Source organism: Halichoeres trimaculatus, unplaced genomic scaffold (assembly GCF_033239565.1).
Source record: "Halichoeres trimaculatus isolate MK-OKI-2021-1 unplaced genomic scaffold, fHalTri1.1 fHalTri1_scaffold_2, whole genome shotgun sequence".
Lineage (NCBI taxonomy): Eukaryota > Metazoa > Chordata > Actinopteri > Labriformes > Labridae > Halichoeres > Halichoeres trimaculatus.
In genome coordinates, this window is record NW_027437180.1 from 25,051,967 (window position 1) to 25,075,910 (window position 23,944).

Here is a 23,944-nt window from a genome sequence, read left to right on the forward strand (position 1 = left end):
TTGGCCTGTAAGCTCATCCACCTACAGTTGCGATAGAAATTACAGCTAAAGACTGAATAAATATCACTGGACCAGACAGCAGCAGTAAACTACCAGAGAAATGTTTCTACAAGGAGTGAGAAAAGAAGAAATCACAAATAAGGGCAAAAAAAAAATCACCCAGCCAGTGCAGCGGTAGCAGATGACATTGATTTTGGAGGACGAATTAAATTTAGCTAATCGGATTAGAACCAGGCTGCCCTCCCTATTTCCCCTTTGTTTTGTGGTTGGTCTCTACTTATCTAAAAGGGGACTCCCAGGATCCCACTGTGGGGGTCTTGCGAACTCCCACTGTGGAGGTCTTGCAGGATCAGCAGCACTTTGCCACCCTGACCAGCACCTTACATTTAATGGTGTTTGGATCTATGCTGGTTTTAATCAGCCGCACCAACAGGAGACATGAGTTCATTTATCATTTGCCCAAAGGAGAGGGAAGTTTTATTTATTATTTTTCAAACATCACAGGAACTGAATGTGGGATCCTCTTTGTGTTGATGTCACCATGTCTCCTCCTAAAAACAAGTCAAGACTTTTTGTACGAAGCTGCAGCCAGTTAATTCCATGTTACCTGTCACATTAGAAAAGCCCACCATGTTTTTGTACATTACCATAACATTTTCCCATACCCCACTGAGGCCAGGCCGAGCCGTGCAGGAGAATGAAATTAGATTAGATCAGCGCTGATGCCTAAGCCACCCAAGGCAGGTTCTATATATTGTAGCACGACTAAACGTTCTTTTAAAAACCACAGAGACATATACTACCTCTGTCTAATGGTAACTGGATCTGTTGCAGAGCCCCATTTAAGGCCAACATACATCATCTTAATGCTTAGACTGCATCCTGAATCTATGACGTTATGCTCTGCACTGCTATCTGCATAATTTCCATAGCAGAGCGCCCTGAATGCAGCCTTTTAATTGCTAAAAATGCTAAATGTCAAATTAAGCTCAAACTAATGGGGTAGAAGGTCTTGCTGTGTGATCACTGAGAAAGAGGGAAGGAAAAGAGAGAAAGAGACAGACTACTGGTGCATTTAGAGCAGGCTGTGCACTCAGAAAACAGCTATGGATTACCAATCACTGCTCCCCGCTACAGAAGATTAATGAGCACCCATGTAGCAGGCTAATTTAGAACAATAACGCCTAATTAATTACAAATAATCAGCGCCTTTCTCTCCCTTTCCTTTCTCCCCCTCGCAATGACTCACTTTCGGTCTCTCCCCTCTTCACAGTTTCTAAATTTTCTTTTCTTTTTGATCTCTGGTTTTCCCATTTTCTTTGTTTCTTTCTTTGCTTCTGTCCAAACAGCCTCAGGTAAAAAAATGCTGCAAAGTGAGTTGAGTCTCCCCCCAACTCCACACACACACACACACACACACACACACACACACACACACACACACACACACACACACACACACACACACACAAACACACACACACCTCTGGACCGTCTTTGACTTTCTGTCCTCCAAGCTCAGTGATTAATGCAGGGTCTTAAATTAGGCGTGGGAGGATTTGCCGATGCTGGACACGCACTCAGCACGGCCAGCAGACACACACTAATAGTATCTACTGCTAATCTATGACTGCTTACATGGATGGGCTCTTCCTCAAATGCCACTGCAGACCATTGTCGTTATAGACAAGCAGTCTGGTCTCTGGTATCAGATATAAGAAGACTGATAGAGGTTAGCAGACTCTGAGCTGCTGAGGGAAAGTTTTAAATATACTACAGTTAGCCTCAGATGCTGCCACTTGTAGTTACAAACTCATGGCTAAAAAGCATTTAAAGCATAGCATCAAGTAGTCAAGGCATAGCTTTGACTACTTGATTCGTTAAAGCAAAGAAAAAGCAAATCCTTTTGACTAATTAAAAGGTTGACATTACAAAACCTGTGTATGCCTGTTACAGAGGGGTTAGGGTTTCTGTCATGTGCTTCTGTACTTGTTTTCATAACTACTAGTTTACTATACAGTCACTTGTAAAAACATATGTGACATTTGGTTCACTAGCCTGAGTAGTGCTTTTCTGTTTAAAAAAAATGATGGTGGTAAGTAGCCGAAATGTTTTGCAACTCAAAAAAACTGAAATTATGCTTTTCTGCTCAAGATTCTAAAATGATGCTTCCAAAGATATGAAATTTATTATTTAGTTTTACTACTAAAGATACTAAAATGTTGCTTTGTGGCTCCATATCAAAGTGATGTTTTGTGCAACTAAGGATATTTCAATGTAGTTTTACTATCAAAGATATCAAAATAATCATTTTTAACTCGAGATACTGAAATGAAGTTTCTGCAACTCGAGATACAGATGTGATTTACAAATCAAGTATCTAAAAAGTGTTTCGTAACTCAAGATACTAAAATGATGGTTTGCAAATTAAGATACCAAAATCCTTTTTTCTCTACTTAGGCTATTGAAGTGTTGTTTTGCTGCTCAAGAAAGCCTTTCTGTAATTTTTTTTTCTAGTAGGAATTTTTTGTCTTACTGATTATTTTTACTCCATGTGACTGCTGGGTCAGTGTTGTTGTAATTAAGAAAGACATGAAGAGAAGCTCTGTCAACAGCCGATTCATGTTTTTTAGTAACTCAGGAGGTAAAATGTCATCGTAAGTCAAATATCATTATTGTTACTTAAAATGGAATCTGAAAAGTCACCTAAATATTTGATGCAAGTACATACCAGCTCATTAAATTAGTGCTTCCATGACTAGTAGCATTTTTCTGATGATGATGTTTTGTGTTCCAGGTGACCTTCGAGCAGCACAAAGAGAATCTGTCCCGTATGTTCCGTCAGTACCAGCGCCAGGAGTCTGGAGGCTCTATGAGCACTATCAGAACCATCTCTGGAGTCAGCCAAAGCTCAGAGACCATGGAATGTGTAAACGGGCCACCTGTGGAGGAGACGCCGCCTTCTACTGTCATTGAGCTCACAGTGGACGATACGACCCAGAAGCCCCTTGATTCAGCACCTGGTTCTGCTATCACCTCCAGCCCACTGGAAGCTACAGGTGAACAGGGCCATGCATCTATCACTGTGTCCAACATCCTGGCTAGGGCAGAAGAGGAGCAGGAGTCAGTTCAAGAGCCTCCCAAGAGTGAAGAAGAGACAGAAACCACTGTGACGCAGAAAGACAATGAAGAGGAACGGAGTGAAGAGGCCAACCAGCAGGAACAAGTGGCCGAAGCTTCAACGGACGAGAGCGCAGAAAAACTACAAACATCAGGTAGTGACCAGGCTGATGCAGATGACAAGAAAACTACAGAGGTGGTTGAAGACTCTACAACGACATCTGCAGGAGGTGATGAACAGTCATCGGTGACAGAGGATGAAAAATCTGAGAGTGACCCCTACAAAGGTGAATCTTCAAACTCGATGACAGAAGACTCTTTAAATGAAACAGATCCAGAGGTGGCGGTCAGTTCAGAACAAGAAGATAACACTCAGCAAACGTCTCCTGAGACTGCAGCCTGCACAGAGAACAGTGTGCAGGTTGGAGCCTCTGTTCTTGAAGAAGACCACGTTGAAGTGTCGTCTGTTAGTAACCAGATCCAAGCTAGTGATGCTGATGATAGCCAAGAGGAGTCTCCTTTTGCTCCTGCTGCTACCAGAGAGGGCGGAGAAGTTGGAAAGAAGGCGGAAGATCAAGACAAGCAGGACGAAAGCAAGAAAGAAGATTTAGAAGGACAAAAGATAAACACAGAAGAAGAAAAAGATGAGATACAGGTGATTGATGCGCAAGAAAAAACAGAAGAAAGTGAAATTGAAGCCAAGCAGGCGCCTTCACAAGCTGAAACATCTGAACAAAGTGCAACAGAGCCAGCAAATGATAAAACTCAAGATGAAGAACCTTCCAAAACTGAACCTGAAGACCAGCAACCCTCAGATACAGACACCCCAGGCACCACAGGAGAAGGAACCCAGCCCAGTCCGCTTGAAGGCAGCACTGCAGCCTCTGACTCTGGCACCCAGAAGAGTGTGGACTCTGTCAACAAGACCAAAGAGGTCAAAATTGCCAGACTTGATGTGTCCAATGTGGCTTCAGACACAGAGAGACTTGAACTGAAGGAGACCTTGACAACAGTATGTTTTTTTCTACTGTCTTCTCCAGGTTTAGTCTTTCACTAAATGATCATGTTTATGATCAGTTATCAACAGTTTCAGTTCCACTCTCTTTTTCTTTTTGCTGTAGGACACCAGCCAGGGCCAGTCAGCAGCGGCAGCAGGGACTTCAGGCCAACCAAGAGACGGCAGCACTTCAGCCCCTCGGTCCACCATGTTTCGTATCCCAGAGTTCCGCTGGTCCCACATGCACCAACGCCTCCTCACTGACCTGCTCTTCTCTATTGAGACAGACGTCCAGATGTGGAGGAGGTGGGTGAACTGACTGCTGAATCTGTCTCTAGGAGTGCTTTAGCTTGTAATCTATGTATCTCAATTGATTATTGGGCAAAAAGAGATCATGTGTTTAAAAGAGCACCTCAAAAAATCTATGTTTACAAGGTGAAGGTTTCCATGATACTCCTGTGTTATGTCTGCACGAAAGGTACCCCACAACAGTGTAAAATCATAAAATGAAGTTTTCTGAAGCTGTGGCAATGCAGAGCCTGTAATACCCAAAACCCAAGTGTCAGTATCAGTTTGGAAATTGATGTCTCACTTAAAAGAGTGGATTTGGTGCACACCAAAGCATTTCAAATGGCTAGGACATGCAGGATATTTTTAACCTTAAATATTAGCATTTAACAGCAAATAATTAGAGTTGTGAGCTGTCTGGTCGAATTCCACAGTGTTATTTTTAACTCCGTGAAACCTTCTCTTTAAATTTGTGGAAATGACATTTTTCTATTTCTTTAAGTTTTTTTTAATAGCTATTTTTTCTCTTCCTCTCAGTCACTCCACAAAGACAATCCTGGACTTTGTGAACAGCAGTGAAAACGTTGTGTTTGTTCACAACAGCATTCACCTCATCTCCCAGGTGGTTGACAACCTGATCATGGCTTGTGGAGGCATTTTACCTCTGCTCTCTGCAGCTACATCCTCCTCAGTGAGTCTGCTCCTTCTCCTTGTGTGTGTATGTGCGCGTGCACTTAACCGTGACTGTGTCTACATATAGTTGATGGCTCTAATCCAAGGAAGTTATCCATCTATATTGACCTTTCACAATCTTATTAGCCTACAGTTAGCTGCTTCTTAACATTGTTAGTTTGTTTTGTGTTGTCTGCTCTCAGTGATCAAGGTCCGTTTCTCTCTGTCAATGGCTTTACTGGCTCGTCTTAGAAACAGGTTGATGTTCAGTTTCATGGTAATTGCATTCATTTGGTCTGTAACTAAATTTAGAACTGGAATGAAAAAAATCATGCTTTAAATGCTGAGCTACCAGGATTGGTTATATTTGTACAGCTTTGAAACGTATCTCATGAAATACTTAACACTGTGGGACACGTTGATTATGATCTAAAGTTTAAATTCTCCATTCTCAATAATATTGGATCAGATATTGATTTACCGAGAATAAGGTTTCCAAGTTCAACATTCACACTTTTGAGAGTCGAGTCAAATTTTCACATTTTTCATAAACTGTATTACTGGTAGTTCAGAAGGTAAACAAACAAGAAAAGAAAACAGGCAGGAAACAAAAGACACTGATGGAAAGAGCATTGAAGCTGGTATTAAGTTATATGTAACGCGCTGAAACAGTCCATCAGCATCCTGAAAAAGTCAGGTTGCTTACTTTCACACTGGCTCAAACTGTCCCTTTGTTCCTTGGTCTTTTAATTTTCCAGTTTAGTTTCCCAAGCATCTTTTCATATTCAGCTATCGTATATCCCTACATTAACAAATCAGTCGTGCATATCTTATCAGACCAGTTGTCAGCTTAAACTTTACAATGGAATAAAATAGACAAAGGAGAAATTATAAACTTAGTCAAGCTTGAGGAAATTTTCATTATGTATGGATTTCCTTTTTTGATTCTAAAACTTCTTCTTCTCTTAACAGCATGAATTGGAGAACATTGAACCATCCCAAGGCTTGGCAGTTGAAGCTTCAATCACTTTCTTGCAGCGCCTCATCAACCTTGTAGATGTTCTCATCTTTGCCAGCTCGCTCAACTTCACCGAGATCGAAGCAGAGAAAAACATGTCGTCGGGAGGCATCCTCAGGCAGTGCCTTCGCCTCGGTACACAACCTTCTGTTTTTGATTTGTTTCCTCTCTTAATGTTTAATTTGATTTTCCATGTATTCCCAACATAGGTCATACATTTTTAATCTCATCTCTTCTTTACCTTGTCTTTTTGTAATACTTTTTCTTGAAACCTGCATGGCTATAATCTCCTCCTTTTACCAAGACCCCCGTCCTCTGCCTGCTCATCGACCCAGCTCATATCAGCAGGCAGAAGCTTCTCATGTTAGCCTCAGTCATGGCTCCCTGTAGCCTTTTTGACCCTCCCTCCTGTATTTCCTCCTTCTTTTCTGCTTTCTTCCTCTCCTTCTGCAGCTGCAGCCCTCATCCCCTCGCCTCCTTCACTTCGCCCGTATCAGCACTCTCTTATCTTGTTATTATAACCCCACTGCATGGCAACACTCTAAAATGGCTGCTATCATGATATAGTGAGCTCTATGTAATGGCCTTGGCTGTACTGAAGTGCGCCGTAGCCCGAGGCCTTTTTTCCGCCTTCTGTTGCAGGCTATTACTGCTTCCTCTGACAGCATCAAAAGCCAAGCCACGCTCCAGCTGAATAAAAGATATAAAAACTCTTAAATTATTCATTTTATGTGGTGCACCTTTTCTGCAAACACAGATCAAGAAACATACACACTCACTCAGCAAAGGAGTGGTGAAATACTTTCGACACTGATTTGAATAATACCTTCATGCTTAGCTCCATATCTGTAGCGGTGCATATCTAGGTATCAGCTTTTGCTTTTAAAGATTTGTTGCAGTTTATGTAAGGAACAAAAAAGGCTTTTAAAATGCTTACTTGTTACACAAAATGCACTTTTCCTCCCAGATATAATCCAACCACTGTTGTTGGGCTTTTACAGAAAAGTAATGGCTTTGTATTACAGGTCCAGTTTTAGCAAGCAGCCGTTATGAAATGAATATTTGATGAGGTATGTGCTCCCCATTACTGGCACCTAATCTGATTTTGGACGACTGTAACAAGGTTTTAGCATCTCCAGCCCTCACTCCCCCCTGGTTTTATAAATGGTTGTATGAGAGAGTAGTCCTAATGGAAAAAGCGAGCCCATTTCCAGACAGAATAATTCCCCTCTTCGTAATCTAAATGGCTCAGAGTTAACATTTGTCAGTTGTCAGGGATACACAGGGTCCCACCGAGGAGCTGCACATTGGATTTGCACATGGTGAGAGTGCCCTTTTTGAACCCTCCCAAAGTTGCCGGACATCAGAAATTTATTTACTTTGCGACAAAGGGACACGTCTTGCTGCCTACTCAGCATGTGCACCTGGCAGCATCATTTGTTATGGGAGCTGCACACAGTGGGTGTGATTCAGGAGCGCACCCTTGCTACGTGACCTTGGGAGGAAAGGTGGAGCAGGGAAGAGTGAACGGTGCTGCCAGAGTTGGCCAGTGCACTGACCTTGTCGTGGCCCCACTTTTTCTCCTTTGTTCCCGTCTTTCTCAGCTCCTCTGAAATCAGGAAGCATTTTCCTCAGAAATGTTCCTTTTTTTTTCATTTAGGGTGCTTTCTTAGTCTAGAGCCTTCTAGATATTTTTATGTATTATGACTTTATTTACATGAGGTCACGATTTCCTTTCTCGATCCCTCTCCAGTGTGTGCTATGGCTGTGAGAAACTGTCTGGAGTGTCAGCAAGCCCAGTTTAAGTGTGGCACAGAGGGTTCAGCACGCAGCTACACAGCCATGCCCAACACTGCGCTTGGAACTGCCAAGTCAGCCTCTGCTCAGGCAAGTTACACAAACCATCATCTTTTTAGTATCATACACTTTTCCTGCTGTTATATTTTCACAAACAAAAAAAGTCTCCCACCCTTGTATAAGTTGGAGGTACATCTTCCTTTGGCTGTGTTCAGTACCCAGTAGTGAACCACAGGGAGCTTTGTCCTTCGTCTTGCAAACAGCAACCAAGTCTTATTGCATTAGCTCATATCTTATTGTATTACCACACTGGTTGCTATTTGTGACACCGGACAAAGCCTTTTGTCATTGGCCCTTTGATTTGATACATCGTCTTCCAGTAAAGTCATGTTGTTCTTCCCTGAACTGAGTGTTAAAGCTCATTTATAATGCAGTGGCTCCATAGAAAAGCCATTATGTTAAGGACAGAATCCCAGGAGGGTTAGCTTCCCTAAGCTGTGTAACCTTATCTTACTCTATGCAGTGCAGATGGATTAATACATGTCCTGATTGGTGTAAAACACGTGTCAGTTGCACTTCAGATGAAATCAATAATAGATTTCTTGTAGTAACAGTTTGACTGTTGTGTGTTTCTGCAGAGCCCTGTGGACGCAGTGACAGGTGGAATGTCTCCAGTTAGAGACCTGGACCGGCTCCTTCAGGACATGGACATCAACCGCCTCAGGGCCGTAGTCTTCAGAGATATTGTGAGTTGTACAGAAAGCACATTCATAAAACAAACAACCCCCCCCCCCCACAAGCCTGGTAATGTTCATTGCTGCTTTCTGGGGACTTGGCACAGAGATCGTTTAGTGTATGTTGTTTGTTTCAGGAGGACAGTAAGCAGGCCCAGTTTCTGGCTCTTGCTGTTGTGTACTTCATCTCAGTGCTCATGGTGTCAAAGTACCGGGACATCCTGGAGCCCCACAATGACAAGAAACACCCTCAGAGATCACAGTCTGCAAGGAGCACAGGTACACAGCATCTCATCAGGATGTAGAATAAAACACTGTCAGGGAAAAAGTAAGCTACCCAAACACATCTAGACATCCAAATCCAACAACCAGAGATAATCACAGAAGATGTGTTTTTAGTTAGGAGGAAACAGATAGAGCAGTCCTTGATAGGGGAAATATTTATCTTCGTGGGAAGATATCTGCAGTCTGTGATTCACTGCTTGCTAATCTTTGCCTGCTTTTGACCCCTAAAGATTAAACCTATCTGGTGTCTATTCAACTTTTTGTTGTCACAATGCAACCTTTTTATTGTATGTATGTATCAATAATGTTTTTCTGGATTTAAGAGAGGCCAATGAAATAAACTGCATCTTTTTCATGTGGTAATCCAGCATGAAAGAGGTTTTAATTCATCTCACATACAGCACGTTTTGCTGACATTTCTTGTTTTCCTTGTATATTTATAGACAGTGGAGCCATTTCTGGAGGACTAGAAGTTGAGAATGGTGTCTCGCTCCGACGATATGACTCCGGCATCGGTGATGATCACACCTCAACCGCCGCCAGCGATGCAGACCTGTCATCCTCTGGCGTGACTCACGGTCCAGATGCCATCTCAGAGGCCTTGTCCACTCTGTCCTCTGAAGTCCGACCTGCTCTGCCTGCTGATAAGGGCAAGAATGTGAAGGACATCCTGCGCAGCCTTGTGAGCACGCCAGGTGATGATGTCATGGTAGACCCAGGTTTGCTGCCACCGGCCTTTCTGGGAGTTGTGGGAGATGTCAGAGATTCACCACAGTTCCGCTCATCGTTTGACAGGTGAGGACTCAGGGTTGACATATACACAGTATTTAACTCTCTTATAAGATCACATGTTTTTTAGGATTGTGGGAAAAATAAAATCCTAACCTCTGTCAAGGAGACAGCTCCATCACTTTCTCAAGAGCCCATATGGTGTTTATATGCCCATGATTCTTAAGCTTCATAGTTTTACAGTTTCATACATTTTTCCCCAACAACATAACTACAGGGGACCTTTGAAAGTCAGACCTGGAAGACATTTTGGCTTGGTATTCTCAGAGGAGGCCTTTGGTGGATCTTGAAAAACCTTCAGTTACAGAAACCCTTTAGAACTGGGGAATCTTAGCCCCTGACTCTTTTCCCTTAACTCTCATTGTTCTTTCTTTGAGCTGTCAGTGTATACCCTCATGCCAAGCAAACTGCGTTACAAAGAACCTGTCTTGAGGAAAACAGGAGCTGTGTCTGGATGAAGAAACTGAGAGGCGTAGCTGGCAGGAAGCTGTTTCTTCTCACTGTGTCACTGATATTTAACTACTTTGGTTTTCATCGCTCCCGCTGCTTGTCTTTCACTGTCTAACACTCAAAGTGGAGTTCTCCTTTTTTTCTGACATAAAAGCTGAAGAATTTGCATGAACCCTGGAGGTGCAGGGGGTGAGCAGTCAGGAGCATGGCTTCAAAAGCAGAGCAGGGTACTGGAGCCACAGACGGGCCCAGGTGAGAGAGGATGCTCACCGGTCTGGTTTGCATTTGGAGCATCAGCTCTGAGACAGATGCTCACAAACTGCAGAGGGGGGCCAAGGATGAGAGAGACCCAGGGGGAGAGAAAGAAAAGAGAGAAAGAGAAAATGATGGGAGAAGGGGGAAAGAGAGAAATCTCTGCGGGGGTGATGTCAAGTCAAAGTTCTCATGTACATTTCTCTCTTTTTCTGCCTCTCACAAACACACTTAGTCTGCCTGCCTGCCCCCAACTGTGGGAATTCCACGGCATCTCTGTGATCGCATGTCTTTATCTGAGGAATGCTTTGTCAGGTCTCAGGGCGCTCCTCATATCAGGGGGATTAGACTGGCTCCTGTCCGCTGAGCACACTCAGTAGGAAGAGAGGACGTCATGAGAGCTGGAGAGCATAGACTAACAGCTCACTGCCTATGGGAGCCTCTTTATGCACAGTATGCAGACCAGGCACAGATGGCAAAACTTCATCTCAGCTTCTGTTTAAGAGGAGATAAAAGCTCAAAATGGGGGCGTCCAAACATAAAAACAATGAGGAGCTGTTACTGATTGATTTTTATGTTTTTTTTTATTCTACTCATAAAACCAAAAGCTGACAGAAGTGTTGGTTGAAATTCCAGCTGACAGCCTTAATCTTTGGTTAAGTTTAAGTATGACAGAAGAAGATTTCATTTTTTTATAGCCAGCGTATCTTATAGGAAAAGACCAAAAACATCACCCCCTGTCTTTTTCTCATAACCCCAGGCTATAGGGTTCAAACTGAGGATATAACTTAAAAAACACTCCCAATTTTTTAAAATAATAAATCAAAGTTAAATCATTTTACTTAACCAATTGATTACTGTATTTCAAAGCAAATGTGCCTCATGAGGAAACACTTTGAGCGGTAGATGAGTATTTAGTGCTTATCTACACAAAGATAGAAAAGGTCACCGAGCTCAAAGACTTCATCAGGGTGTTGATCTCATGCACAGAGCATACTTGTTGCTTTGATGGTTTTCATCCCACATCAAGATTTGCTTCATATTGACATGATCAGAGAAAAATAACAAATCCGGATCCAGCCAAACACATTTAGTTTGATCTGTGACTTCAGGAATTAGATATCAGGGGTTGATTTCCATTTGATGGCTATGACGGAATCCACTTGACATTTTCAGGATTAATAAATACCCATGAACTTTTTCAGACCCCTGTGTCTCAGAGAGGGAATTTCTTGTTGTGCTTCTTGGTCAGATCACTCTCCAACCATATCAGTCAGCGGCCTTAATCCTATATTTATTCCTTTATCGCTGTTTACCTCTCCATATCAGCGCTCTGTCTCTCATCCTCAACCTCTACAACTCCACCCTCCATACATGTAGACATATTTATTATCTTGTTGTGACTCCTATCACCACCCAGCATCTCCCACTAACCAGTAAGTCTCCCAGTGACACCAGTACACGCCAGGGCTGACATTCTATCCTGACATCTCCTGCCAAAACACAGCAACTTTTCTAATACCCAGAGGGCTAAATTTACGAGTCCAGCGTATGAAAGAAGTCGGGATCTCCCAGACTGGGGGGCTGGTCAGGGGGTGAAGTATCCCCTCTGATTTATGTGTCAGCAGAGACCTGCTGGATTTCTCCCATCCATTTCTCAGCAGTGCCCCTGTTATGACAGCCAGTCTGCAAATATTTGCTGACACTAACCAGAACTAAACAGTGTCATTGTACAAGCCGGTGATTTAGGCCGCATAGTTCTGCAGACTGTGTGTGTGTTAGACGTTGGGATATACATGGTGCAGTTGTTTGCATTCCTGCTAGCGGTCTCTGCATGCATGTGAGGGTTTGATGTACAGAAGAGGTGTGTTGATGTTAAAGTGTTGTTAATGGGCTGCTTAGGAAGAGGCTAAGCATGTCAGACACAAACAAAACTGGAAAAAGGAAGGTCCTTTCCTTCCCTTTCACTTTTTAAATGACACTTAGTTAAGATCATTTGTGCAGATGAGGTTTTCTGACCTGTGAATGCAAACGGGGAAATACGCTTATGAACCAAGTTTACCTCAGGTGATGCACCTGAAAGTGATTCTAAAGTAAATCCACAACCTCATCAGCTGCTTTAAAACTTAATATGCTGTACTGCAGTAAAAATTTGAATGACTTATTCAGATTTTTTTTCAATCCAGCAAAGGACCCATGGCTCGATGGCCTGGAGTCGGTTAAAGTTCGTGCCAGGCAAGCCTATTGGCTCACATCTTTCCTACTCAGCCCAGTGACTCCCAAGCAAAATTTTTCTTGTTTTTTTTTTTACTTACTGCAAATGTGTGCATTGTCTGGTCATGTGACTGTTTAACTACATAATGATGCACATTGAGAAGGCAGACAAAATGTTGAGGGTGTTGTCTCACTGTAGTGTTCTGGTTCAGATATAAAACAGTCTCCAGGAGAGAGGTAAATGAGGACAGTTTAAAGAGGTGGGTGTACTGTCTTGAAAGTTGTGCCTGATTTTTCCTTTCCAAAGCACATCTGCACATCCTATTGCAAATGTGTTAATCTAACAAGAAATTAACACACAAAATTCACATGAAAACATATTTAAGTTACCATCCAAGGTGCTTTTCACCAAAGACTTGAAAAGGGTTACAAAGCATGGGCCACCCACAGTTGATAAAGTTTAATATTGACAACGAATAACCCCAAAACATTTAAGGCAAGGCAAGGCAAGTTTATTTGTAGAGCACAATTCATACTCAAGGCAATTCAAAGTGCTTTACAGCTAAAATAAAATAAATCACAGTAGGCAAAATAAAATCATTGCATAAAATCACATCATAAAACATTAAAAATGATTAATTAAAATAATTAAAAGAGGAGAGTGCAGATAAAATACTTTCAGTTGTTGTATGCAATGCTAAACAGAACTGTTTTCAGCCGGGCTTTGAACTTTGTCAGAGTTGAGGCCTTTTATTAGACAAGCCATTTGTTCTGCATTAATAACAACCAATCAAACAAGTTTATTGCCCAGCACACCTCACAGAATCACATAAAAGATTGCTGCTTTCCACATACTTTTCAAGAGCTTTGGTCCCTTTGCTTCACTCATTCATCACAAATGTCATCAAGGTCATGCCCCTCCCACACCAGCCATCATCGTCCAATCAAAGCTTCTGATGTGGTGGACTCTGTTCAAGTGGATCTGAAAGAAGTGTCTCCATTCAAATGTGTCTGTGCTGCTGTTCATTGAACACTTTAGAAGTGCACATGCACAGGGTTGCATTAAATGAGGATGAAACAAGAGATCAAAGCTCCTTTAGGGGTGTACAGTCCCCTCGCTCTCATGAGTGGTCTCCGAGGTAAACCCTCATGAGAATCATTTTTTTACACACTCACACCTCTGACACTCCCTCACTTATTCCCACACTTGTTTTACCTGAAATAGCAGAGATTACTGGAATCACAGTGTTTACTGCACTTATCTATTGTAGGTTAAAGCCTTTGAATAATTCAGCATGCACACACACACACACACACACACACACACACACACACACACACACACACACACACACACACACACACACTCAGCCCTGGGCTCCTGTTTGTGGGTTGAGTGGGGCCGCTGACGGCTGATTAATCGACTAGGGCGGCCCACTCATGATAAGTGTGGCTAATGACCTGCTGAATAATTCACCGGGCCTTTGCTGGGGAGCAGATGGAAGGCCATACACATGCACAGACATGCTCAGTGGCACACTCGTACACACTCATGCATTCATTTGTACACTCATATGCATATATTCAAATATTTATACACACACTTTCCTCCTGCTCTCTCAGGGAGTCTTCGGCCTTCCTGTCTCTCTCCCCCGCTGTTCACACTTGGGATGCTTCATGTCACCACTACCCTCCTTCCCTGATACCAGAATACAGAGCTGCGCTATCAAAACAAGTCTCCAGACACTTGTACCTCAAATACTTCACTCTATCAATACCCATCTCTCTCTGTTCTATCACTACTTCAGTTTTTATGCACCACTCTGAACTTTCTCAGCGTGTGTTTATCTTTCAAACACACCAGTTGAGGCCCTTGGATCTGTAGGCAAAGGTCAACTGTCAGAATTTAACATTCACATTAACGTTTAATAGATGTGATCAGCTGCCTTAAATCAGCTGAGAGCAGCCTTTGATTCTGCAGCCAGGTATCTGTCTGCACCACAGGGAGCCAGACCCAGCCCTGCTCTTGCGTATGTTCAGAAAAGAACCAGGAACACGCAGGCGTCTACATTTGCATAGTGGTCTGGATTCTCTTGTTTTCTCAGACCCTGTTCATTTCATATGTGTTTGCATATCTGAGTGATCCTGCGGAGGTTTGTGTTTCTGAGAGGAAGCAGTAGCCAGTGATCAGACCCCTCTCCCCCCTGTGTCAGCACTGATAAGCGGGGCCAGGCTTTCTTTGATATGGCCAGTGGTCTGTCAGAGCCCTGGTCTAAACTGACAACTTATCTGCATGCTGCTCTCCTCCCTTCTGCTGTTCGCCGGATGGGAATCGAATTCAGCTCACTAGTTACACATCAGTACGAGAAACACTTCCTGTTAGTCTGCTGGACGGACTGTCTGAGTGAAGGCGGTGTTATCATTGCATAGATAGCTGTGTTTAGAATTTAAAGATAGCTGTAGTTGGTTAGGGATCGTTCACAGCAGCTGAAGAAAAGGTGTGCCATGCGTAACTTAGTCCTAGAAAACCTGAAATTGTCTTTTAAACCATTCCTCTTTAAACTGAATGAACTTAAAACTCAGTGACATCACCCTTTGGTTTAATGAGACATGCTGGAAGCCAAGCCAAGCCAAATGATGGTGGAGGCTATGTTGGAAATGATGGCTCAAGCTTGCTTTTGATCAATTTGGAAAAAGAACATATAGAGAGTGAAGTTAAAGGCAGCCCCCCATTCTTGAAAACTGCAATAAAGCACCAAACTGACTGTCGACTCAGTCATGCCCCTTATTTTAAAAATTAAGATGTAATTCTTAGCTTTTATATTATCCTGATGACTGTGTTATTAAAAATTCCACCCCATCATTGTGTGAATAAATAGAGACATGAGCTAAGTACCCCATATTTCCTATTTGAACCACCTGGCTGTAAACATGTTTGAGGCTGGCTGTAGGGGAGGGCATTTTAACGTGCGACCTTTAGGGATTCTTTGGCTTTTGCACCAAGCCTCCAGTGGACACATTGGGAACAGCAGTTGTTTTGATTTTCTATATGGCTTTATTTCTAAAAAATAGCTAGAAACAGAGACTTTTTTCCCCAAGCATTACTTAGATAAACAATTATGATCAAATCTGGCAAATAGGCCAAGTGTACACACACAGGATGTGTGTAGATAGTGTGTGTTAAGCTGTTTGCCTTTAAATGACATGATGTACAGATACATTTCTAGAAAAAACATTGAGTTAAGTTTAGATAGAAACTTATTTTGATAGAGATGAAAAGTCTTCCTATTCCACTTCCTATTAAAAAATCTCATTGGCACAGGAAGTGAAAAGTATGTAGTTAAACTTTAGTTTGCTTGCTTGATGTGCAAAATTTTTCAGGAAGCAATAACGTAATAAAAAAAAGAAAAGTATTCTACATTAATGTGCTTTTGCCATAAAGTAGATTAGGGGTCATCAACTGCAATTGTCCAAGGACCAAACTTTTTTTCGTCGGACAATGTGAGGGCCTGATGCCAATATTTTTCCCACATCTCTTGTATTTTAAGTTTCATATTTGTGAGTCTGTCAAGCTGTCCATCAACATCATGCAGTGTCAGAGGATGTAGAGAACACTGGAAGGAGAAAAACCTTCTGGACAGAATGTCGCTCTCAAAGAGCCTTAAGCAGAAAGCGGAGCTATTAACCAAACTTCAGCGGAACAGAGAGTGCAACAAGTGTGTCCCTGTTTGGATCGAGTTTCAGAGTGTTGATTTTAAAAATAAATGACGTCACATAATTTGTTCTTATCTCTAGAGTATTGTTCGGTAATATTCTGAGGGCTGAATGCAGGGCTCTGGCAGGATGGATCCGGCCTGCAGGCTGGTAGTTGACATCCATTGAAGTAGATGCTGTCATGCCCAAGAAAAAAAGATGTTTTGATATCATTTGGTAATAAAAAAAAAAAAAAGAATTAGCTATGGCATTATTTTCAAAAACTATCTGCAGCAGGTAGCTGCTTGCTTGCTTTGTGGCAAGTAAATTTGACTACTTCCTCACATTTTTAGCCAGTTATGTGTCCTCACACTGTAAGTCGTCCACCAGCTTAAAGAAGGGGTCTTCTAGGGATGCTCCAATCTTACTTTCTGGTTCCGATACTGATACCAATACCTGGGCTTTGGTATCGACCAATACTGATACCCCTCCAATACCAGGGTTAAATAATAACCTGCATGCCCTACTGTGGGATAAGACTGGTAATGTTTTGGGTAAAAGGCAAAAAATGAGTCGATGGAATTACTGGAGTTAACATCCCTGTTGACTGGTGATACAGCTAAAAACAAAGCAAGTTCTTAAGAGGCAGCATTTCAAATCAAGGAGCAAAGAGCGCTGGTAAAGAAAAACAAACAAGCAAAATAAAAACAAACAAAAAGGATGAGAGCTTTTGCCTTGATCAGCAACATGGATCTCTTCCCACCAACCTTGGGGGCACCAGTACACCAATAACCCATACCACTGATCTGTATCGAAGCATCCCTAGTCTGTATTATTTCATTCATCCTGTCTACTTCAAAGTATTATGAGCCCTATGATGTACTCATTTACGTTTTCTTACAGAAGCTCTGTAAATCTGTGACCTAAATGGATTTATCTTATCTCTTCCCAGGAGTGTCATCGTTGTACCCAAGAAAGCAGGTGCAACACCATCTCCAAGCACTTCCACCCCTGTCCCAGCAGCCACCGCTGCATCTGTGTCTGGCGGGACACCCATCGACAGCGTAGCTGTGGTGTCTTCTGGCGATGCCTCTCAGAGCACCTCTGCAGACTCTGCAAGTGAGTACACACAGATGAACACAGCCATAAAAACGTTTGTTTGCGAGCATGCTAGTTGTGGCCCATATTCCTGCTGAGGAAAAGTCAATAATGATTGAGATATTTTTGCTTCTTTGTGTGTCTGGCACAATAATGCAGTGCTTATACAATAAAATCCAGTTTTCAAAGGATTGAGGGGCAGCATGGAATTTAAAATGTACATTCTGCAATTGCTAAGGTATCACTAATTTCAGTTTTATTAGGTTAAAGAAAAAATAAATGGAGGACGTTCATATCAAAGAAACATATGTAGAACACTAATATGTAAAATAATAACTGCTCAAGTGTTTTTTTGTCTTGTTTAGAATTCTTAAACATCCTCACTCAAGATATGGTGACATACTCAAGTCATTCTTTTTCTATAACACACAGATTCTCATTCAGCAGTGAGAGTGAATTATGATTAGAGGGATTTCTTTGTCACCTTTCTGCATGTGAGAATGTGATTGAGTTTAAGAGTCCTGAGAATGTTGTTTGTTTGTTTTAGGAGATTGTGCGTTGACTGTTAAATCAAGGATTGTGTGTGTGTGTGTGTGTGTGTGTGTGTGTGTGTGTGTGTGTGTGTGTGTGTGTGTGTGTGTGTGTGTGTGTGTGTGTGTGTGTGTGTGTGTGAGAATGCCTGTGTGTTTGTCATAACTGTTAAATCCATTTGCATACAGCGCTGTGTGTCAGTTAGCAGCGTTAAGTAAATACGCTTTGCGAGCATGTGTGTGTTTTAGTGGGGCAGTGGGAGGACTAATGGAGACGTTCATTTACTCCTCTTTGTTTGAAGGAGCTACTTCAGCTTGAGAGGGGGACTCTCACCGGGCCCACATGGTGCTGCTTAACACCTTACACACATACACACACACATTCCAGCCTTCATTGCACTGTCTGTCATTCCTAAAGAGTTATCCCTGCTCCGAGACTGTCCCGGCTGGAAAAACAAGCTTGCTGAAACACCAGAGGAATCCCCCTCCTCCATATTCAGCTGGGCATTAGCTTATTTATGAGCCACAGAGAAGTGAATTTACTGCCAGATCAATCAAACACGGACTTTGTACCTTGTCTCCAGAATGAAGTCGTAAAGCACCTTTTAGCTGTGTAATGAAACAGTCACAAAAACAGCCCAGAGGAGTAAATTGGAATGTAATGACTTAATGAGTGAAAACATTTTGAAGAAATAGTTGGCATTTTTGAACACTTAATATTCACACAGGTGCATTCCTGAAAATATTTATTCATTGGCTCGCTTAAACTAAATATTTAATACCATGAAAATGTTTGATTTATGGCTGTGTTTTGAAAACTGCACAAAAAAGATGCTATTATTTTCAGAATGAAGGCAGCTGAAAGATTATCAGCTTTTTTTAAGGTTTGCCATCATGAAAACCACTGAATTGTAAATTGATAAGGAAGACATACTGTGCTGAGAGTAGATCATACCACTATCTAACCATAAAATTACCCCCCCCCAAACTCCCAACATAAATCCCCATGATCCTTTACATTTGAATGTGGACCGTTGTGTTGTTTCACAGGAGGCATGTTTCCACACAGGTTTATGGTGCTACCCTGCCCGTGTAATGTATTGCTCTCTGAGTGTGTGTGTGTGTGTGTGTGTGTGTGTGTGTGTGTGTGTGTGTGTGTGTGTGTGTGTGTGTGTGTGTGTGTGTGTGTGTGTGTGTGTGTGTGTGTGTGTGTGTGTGTGTGTGTGTGTGTGTGTGTAGCGTCTTATTCTTGTCCAGCATCCAGACTAATAACAGAGTTCTTTGGTTTCTCCCTGCAGCAGGCGGCCAGGTTCCAGCCAGCGCTAGCCTGCCATCTGTCCCCCCTCTCTCCCCTGTGACCCAGAACACAGCCCCCAATATGAGGTGATTCATCTTCTTTCTCCTTCTCTCTTTCTCTCTGTTACATACATACATGCACACACACCATCAAACACACAGAGTCAGCTTTTTGGTTGCATAAATATGCACAACCAGCTTTATCTCTATCGTTGCTTTTCTGTCCCTATGTTATATTAAGTCGTCATTGCGCTGGCATTTTGTAATTAAGTTTCAAAGATATCTTCCCAGTTTATTTTCTAAACTTTAAATATATTGTGTGTCCCGTGCCCCCCACCCCTTCACCCTCCAGTATCTCAGAGCGTCTGGAGCACGCTCTAGAGAAGGCAGCACCTCTGCTCCGAGAGATCTTTGTGGACTTTGCCCCCTTCCTCTCTCGGACCCTGCTGGGCAGCCATGGACAAGAGCTCCTTATTGAGGGCACCAGTAAGTGTAACATCAGCTTTTTTTACTCTCTGCATCCTTGCAGACCCCACACTGCAAAAAAGGATTTCTAAGAAAGAAAAAAAAACTTGTTTCGAGAAATTTGTTCTTAAATTTTACCTAAAAAGAAAAATTATCTTGACAAGCAAGATGTGTGTTAGAAAAAAAAAACCTTATTTCAAGAGAATATTTCTAATAAAATCTTCATAAGAAAGTTCAGCTAAAATTAAGCAAGTATTGCTGGTAACAAGCCACAACAGAGGTTTGAATGAAGTCCCAACAGAAAAACAAGAATATTTGACTTATTTTAAGATTAAGATCAGTTACACAATTTCTCAGTTTAAGAAATCACACAAAAATAAGTTGAATCTATCTGACTGTCAACAGTTATCTGATATGCCTGTACCCAGAGGCCGGCTGGAGTGTACCCGTGTACCTGTACACTCCAGCTAAGCTAAGCTAAGTGGCTTTGGTTGGAAGTCTCTCAAAATAATTGGTACTGGACGTACAGTCAAGAAAATAGTCACTCCCTGCATGTTATAGACTAGGGACTGAGGTAAGACACCATAAACAATAAAAATGTTGCAATGTTCCTTTTAAAAGCACAAAAGACAGTATTTTCTGAAGATGTTGGCTGAGTTGTTGAGAATTGTGCTTTTGGAACTGTTTGTCAGCTGATTTGACTTTTTAATAAATGGAAAGCAAACAGGATTGCCTCTGGTTTCCTGATTTTAGATAAAAACATGTTTGTGTTTCATTTTTAAGAAATTCTGTCTTATTCTAAGTTAATTTTGCTTATTGTTTTTCTTGGCGTTGGAGGATAATTTCTTTAAACCAGCTACATCAGAAAGACAATGTCTTATTTTAAGAAAATCTATCATATTCCAAGACTTTTTTACTTAATGAAAAACATGTTAAATCTTAAATTAAGCAAAAACATTCTTGAACTTAGCTAAATCAAAAAGCACAACACAAACTTTAAGTGAACTTTTCTTAAAAATATCTTTTTTTATGCTTGTAATGAGCAAACTTTTCTCAAATTCAAGGACATTTTATCTAGTTTCAAGACAGGTTCCATCTAGATTTATAAGCTAGTTTTAAGAATTCTAGCCAAGCAAAGTTTTCTTACCCTATTGGCAGATTTTTTTGCTCAAAACAAGGAAATTGTAGCAAATTTGAGGATATTTTGCTTATTTTTAGTAGGGCTGTTTATGCAGTGCAAGAGTGGTTCATTTCTGTATTGTTCTTCTCATTGAAAAGCAACAACATCTTCATGCTGTTAATCTAATTCTGTGATGAGTGTGCTTTGAGCCAAGAGCTGTGAGTCGTGCTGAAGGTTTCTTGGGGTCTGGGTCAGAGGCCAGGCCACTAATAGCAGTGTTTGGGATGTCTGCTGCCACCAAACAAAATGGAAAGTTGATTGATAGCTGCATAGGGGCCCAAAATGAAGGCAGGGGGAGGTGTGTGCATATGTTTGTGTGCGTGTAGATGTGTGTGTCCCTTCATGAATGTGTCATATGAAGAGCAACGGCAAAAAAGACCAAAGGCTACCCTGGACTCTGCCCGTCTGTGCAGCAGACTCTGGACACTCTGGTGGCCCCCTGCCCTCTGAAAGCCCAGGGCTCACCATTAGGGATCAATGGGACATATGCTGGCTAAGTCAGGCCTGTAATACAAGGCCCAAATATGTATAAGTTTACAGTAACATCATGTCGGCTCATTAGGGCCATCAATACTATCTGTGCCCTGCAGATGGTCCAAGGTTAAGTCATCTGTCTGTTTGTGTGGTTGTGTGTGTGTGTGTGCAGCTCTGTGTGCAGCTCTGTGTGAACCAAAAACAAAATTATTTTTCCCTAAATATGCATTTTTACCTGACTCTTTGTGTTTCTCATTGTTCCAGGCCTGGTGTGTATGAAGTCCAGCAGCTCAGTGGTTGAGCTCGTCATGCTTCTGTGTTCACAGGCAAGTCTGGCATCTATATCTTCTTCTTAGCCCCTGTCCTCCCGCTCTGATTTATCAGACTCACCTTGAGTACAGTAAATCCACAGCCCAGAGTGGACAGCGAGCCGTCTACAGAGCCTTATCTTCCCTCCACACTACCTTAGTCTGCCTTTTCCACTATCAGCCCGACAACCCCGAGCCAGGGCGGAGAAACTGGAGAGAAGGCATCTCCAGGCGCAAATATTGGTTTGAGGGTCAAGAGTGGCTGACCTGGCCATGTCACCTCTGACCTGCGAGCCGGCCCTTGTGGCCTGGCCAAACTGATGAGGAGGGATAATGTAGATTTGATGGTGCTTTGCATTGATTATCCCTCTTGTCTTTGTTGTCTTGTGGGTGTTTTGTTGCCAAGTTTATTTAGCTGCTGCTGGATTCATGAATACTAATTCAGGGATCATAAGCAGGCGTGGGCAGATCAATGATCTGGGGTGTCAATTGATCACTCCTGGAAGGCTGATTAGCATTTCGAGACACAAAGCTGCTGAAGACTATTAAGTTACTGTGTAGATGAAAATACAGGGATAGTGTACTTAACATGTATGTAGAAATGTGTTGGAAGACCTTGTTTTTTTTAATGTAACTCACAAATACGCACACACATCATGTGAGAAGGACATAAAGGAATAATGCCCTTCATCCTCTTTTATTCTGTCCTTACATTTAGAGCAGCCTATGAAAAACAAAGACCTCCAATAATACAAAAACACATCTGATTAATGACACCTCTTTCACCACTGTGCGCCGCTTTTTTATCAGTTTTATATTCCAAAGAAATAGTGCCTGTCATCTGTTTTCCCTCCACCATCTCCCCCCTTTTTAACCCCAATTGTGTTTGGTTCCCATTATTCACTTGGCTTCTTCTCTTTAAAAAGGTAATGCAGTCAGATTACACATCTGTTTGGATGTCAGTGGCCATGCATGGATTTGTGCTAGTGGAGCACAGGGAGGGGATGTGAACACTTTAATGTTCAGAGACTAAGGAATGGCAGCGGTGAGAGCTAGATAGAAAAGCAGAGCGAGAAGAGTGACGGGCTCTAATGCACCTATTTGTCATATCTGTCAGGGTGTTGTTTAATGCTAATCTAATCAAAGGCAGAATCTCTGTGATTGCTCCACTGCACGGCTCATACCTTGCATCTCCCTTTGGTCCCCAGCCCAAGCTATTTCTTCCTTTCTCTACCCCACCCAATCTCCACAACACACACATACACACACTCTCTCAGTGAGGGGACCAGGGATTGGCTAGCATAGTGTTGATTGCTTCAATAAATCATCCAACCAAATTCTCTCACAGCTAATGCAAATGTAATTTTATTGTTGTGTAAAGGGAGAAAGAACAGCATGGAGGAAGGTGGGGGTGAAAGGCTGCTTTCCACCTGGGATAGGAAAAAAAAAAGAAAAGGGGGAAAACAAGGACAGACTTTCCTCTGGGCTAAATTACAATGTATAATTATTTGTGTGTTTGTTCTCCTTGTGGGGCAGTGAGAGTGAGCCAGCGCTGTGATTGATGACGTTATTTAGCAAACTTTGTCGGGCCCCCCGGCACAGGAAGCTCTCAATCCTCTCACAGGAAGTGCCTCAGTGGCCATCTTGTAGCTCCTTCCTGCCTTCAAGCCAACCAGCTGAGGGGGTAGATTAAGATGATTTTGATTGATTTTTTCTTCTCCACCCCCTCAACCCTGCTCCTCAATCGGAGATGTGATGTGATACCATCTCTTGTGAAATTTTAATTAATTTCCCCACGCTTTGAGATGGAGTGGAGCCAGGGTGAAGGGTCAGGAGGCGAGGGACCACAGAGCAGTTTTTAATCAGGGATGCTATGAAAGTTACATTGTCGGCCACATCAGCTTGGTATTGAGGGGGGAATTGTTAACCGCTGTTTGATAGTGCCCTGTTTTCAGACAACTACAGCACTGCTCCCAATTAAAGGACCATTTTGGTCAGACATTAACTCTTGGGGTGTCTTCCTGCCTTGTTCTCCGCATTATTATTGATCCTGGAGGACTGCTGAATATACAAAATGAGGATTAATGATCATCATATACTGTAGTTTCTACTGAGTACTGCTCATGATATTTCAGAGAGCTGCCAACTACTGCACATGTTTTTAATTTGGGCAAGCTCTGAAATCAAGGTTACTTGGCCCTGGGTAACGATAATGTCATGGCACAGTAATACTGGGATAATCAATGTATTGTGAAGGAATCATGTAATGATACATTATATCTGA

General features: G+C 42.2%; 1 protein-coding gene across 5 annotated transcripts in view; it reads left to right on the forward strand.

Moving 5' to 3' along the window:
- lrba (LPS-responsive vesicle trafficking, beach and anchor containing) overlaps positions 1-23,944 on the forward strand; it is a 198,139-nt gene that overhangs the window by 59,164 nt on the left and 115,031 nt on the right. For 4 of the 5 annotated variants that reach the window (XM_074686425.1, XM_074686435.1, XM_074686454.1 and 1 more), the window contains exons 22-33: positions 2,798-4,132; positions 4,242-4,423; positions 4,943-5,096; positions 6,050-6,230; positions 7,849-7,982; positions 8,531-8,638; positions 8,764-8,905; positions 9,355-9,706; positions 17,262-17,428; positions 19,236-19,320; positions 19,586-19,719; positions 21,617-21,678. In XM_074686425.1, the coding sequence (XP_074542526.1) occupies positions 2,798-4,132; positions 4,242-4,423; positions 4,943-5,096; positions 6,050-6,230; positions 7,849-7,982; positions 8,531-8,638; positions 8,764-8,905; positions 9,355-9,706; positions 17,262-17,428; positions 19,236-19,320; positions 19,586-19,719; positions 21,617-21,678 (3,036 nt within the window). The remainder of the gene's footprint in view (positions 1-2,797; positions 4,133-4,241; positions 4,424-4,942; positions 5,097-6,049; positions 6,231-7,848; positions 7,983-8,530; positions 8,639-8,763; positions 8,906-9,354; positions 9,707-17,261; positions 17,429-19,235; positions 19,321-19,585; positions 19,720-21,616; positions 21,679-23,944) is intronic. The other variant, XM_074686444.1, reaches the window with a different exon arrangement.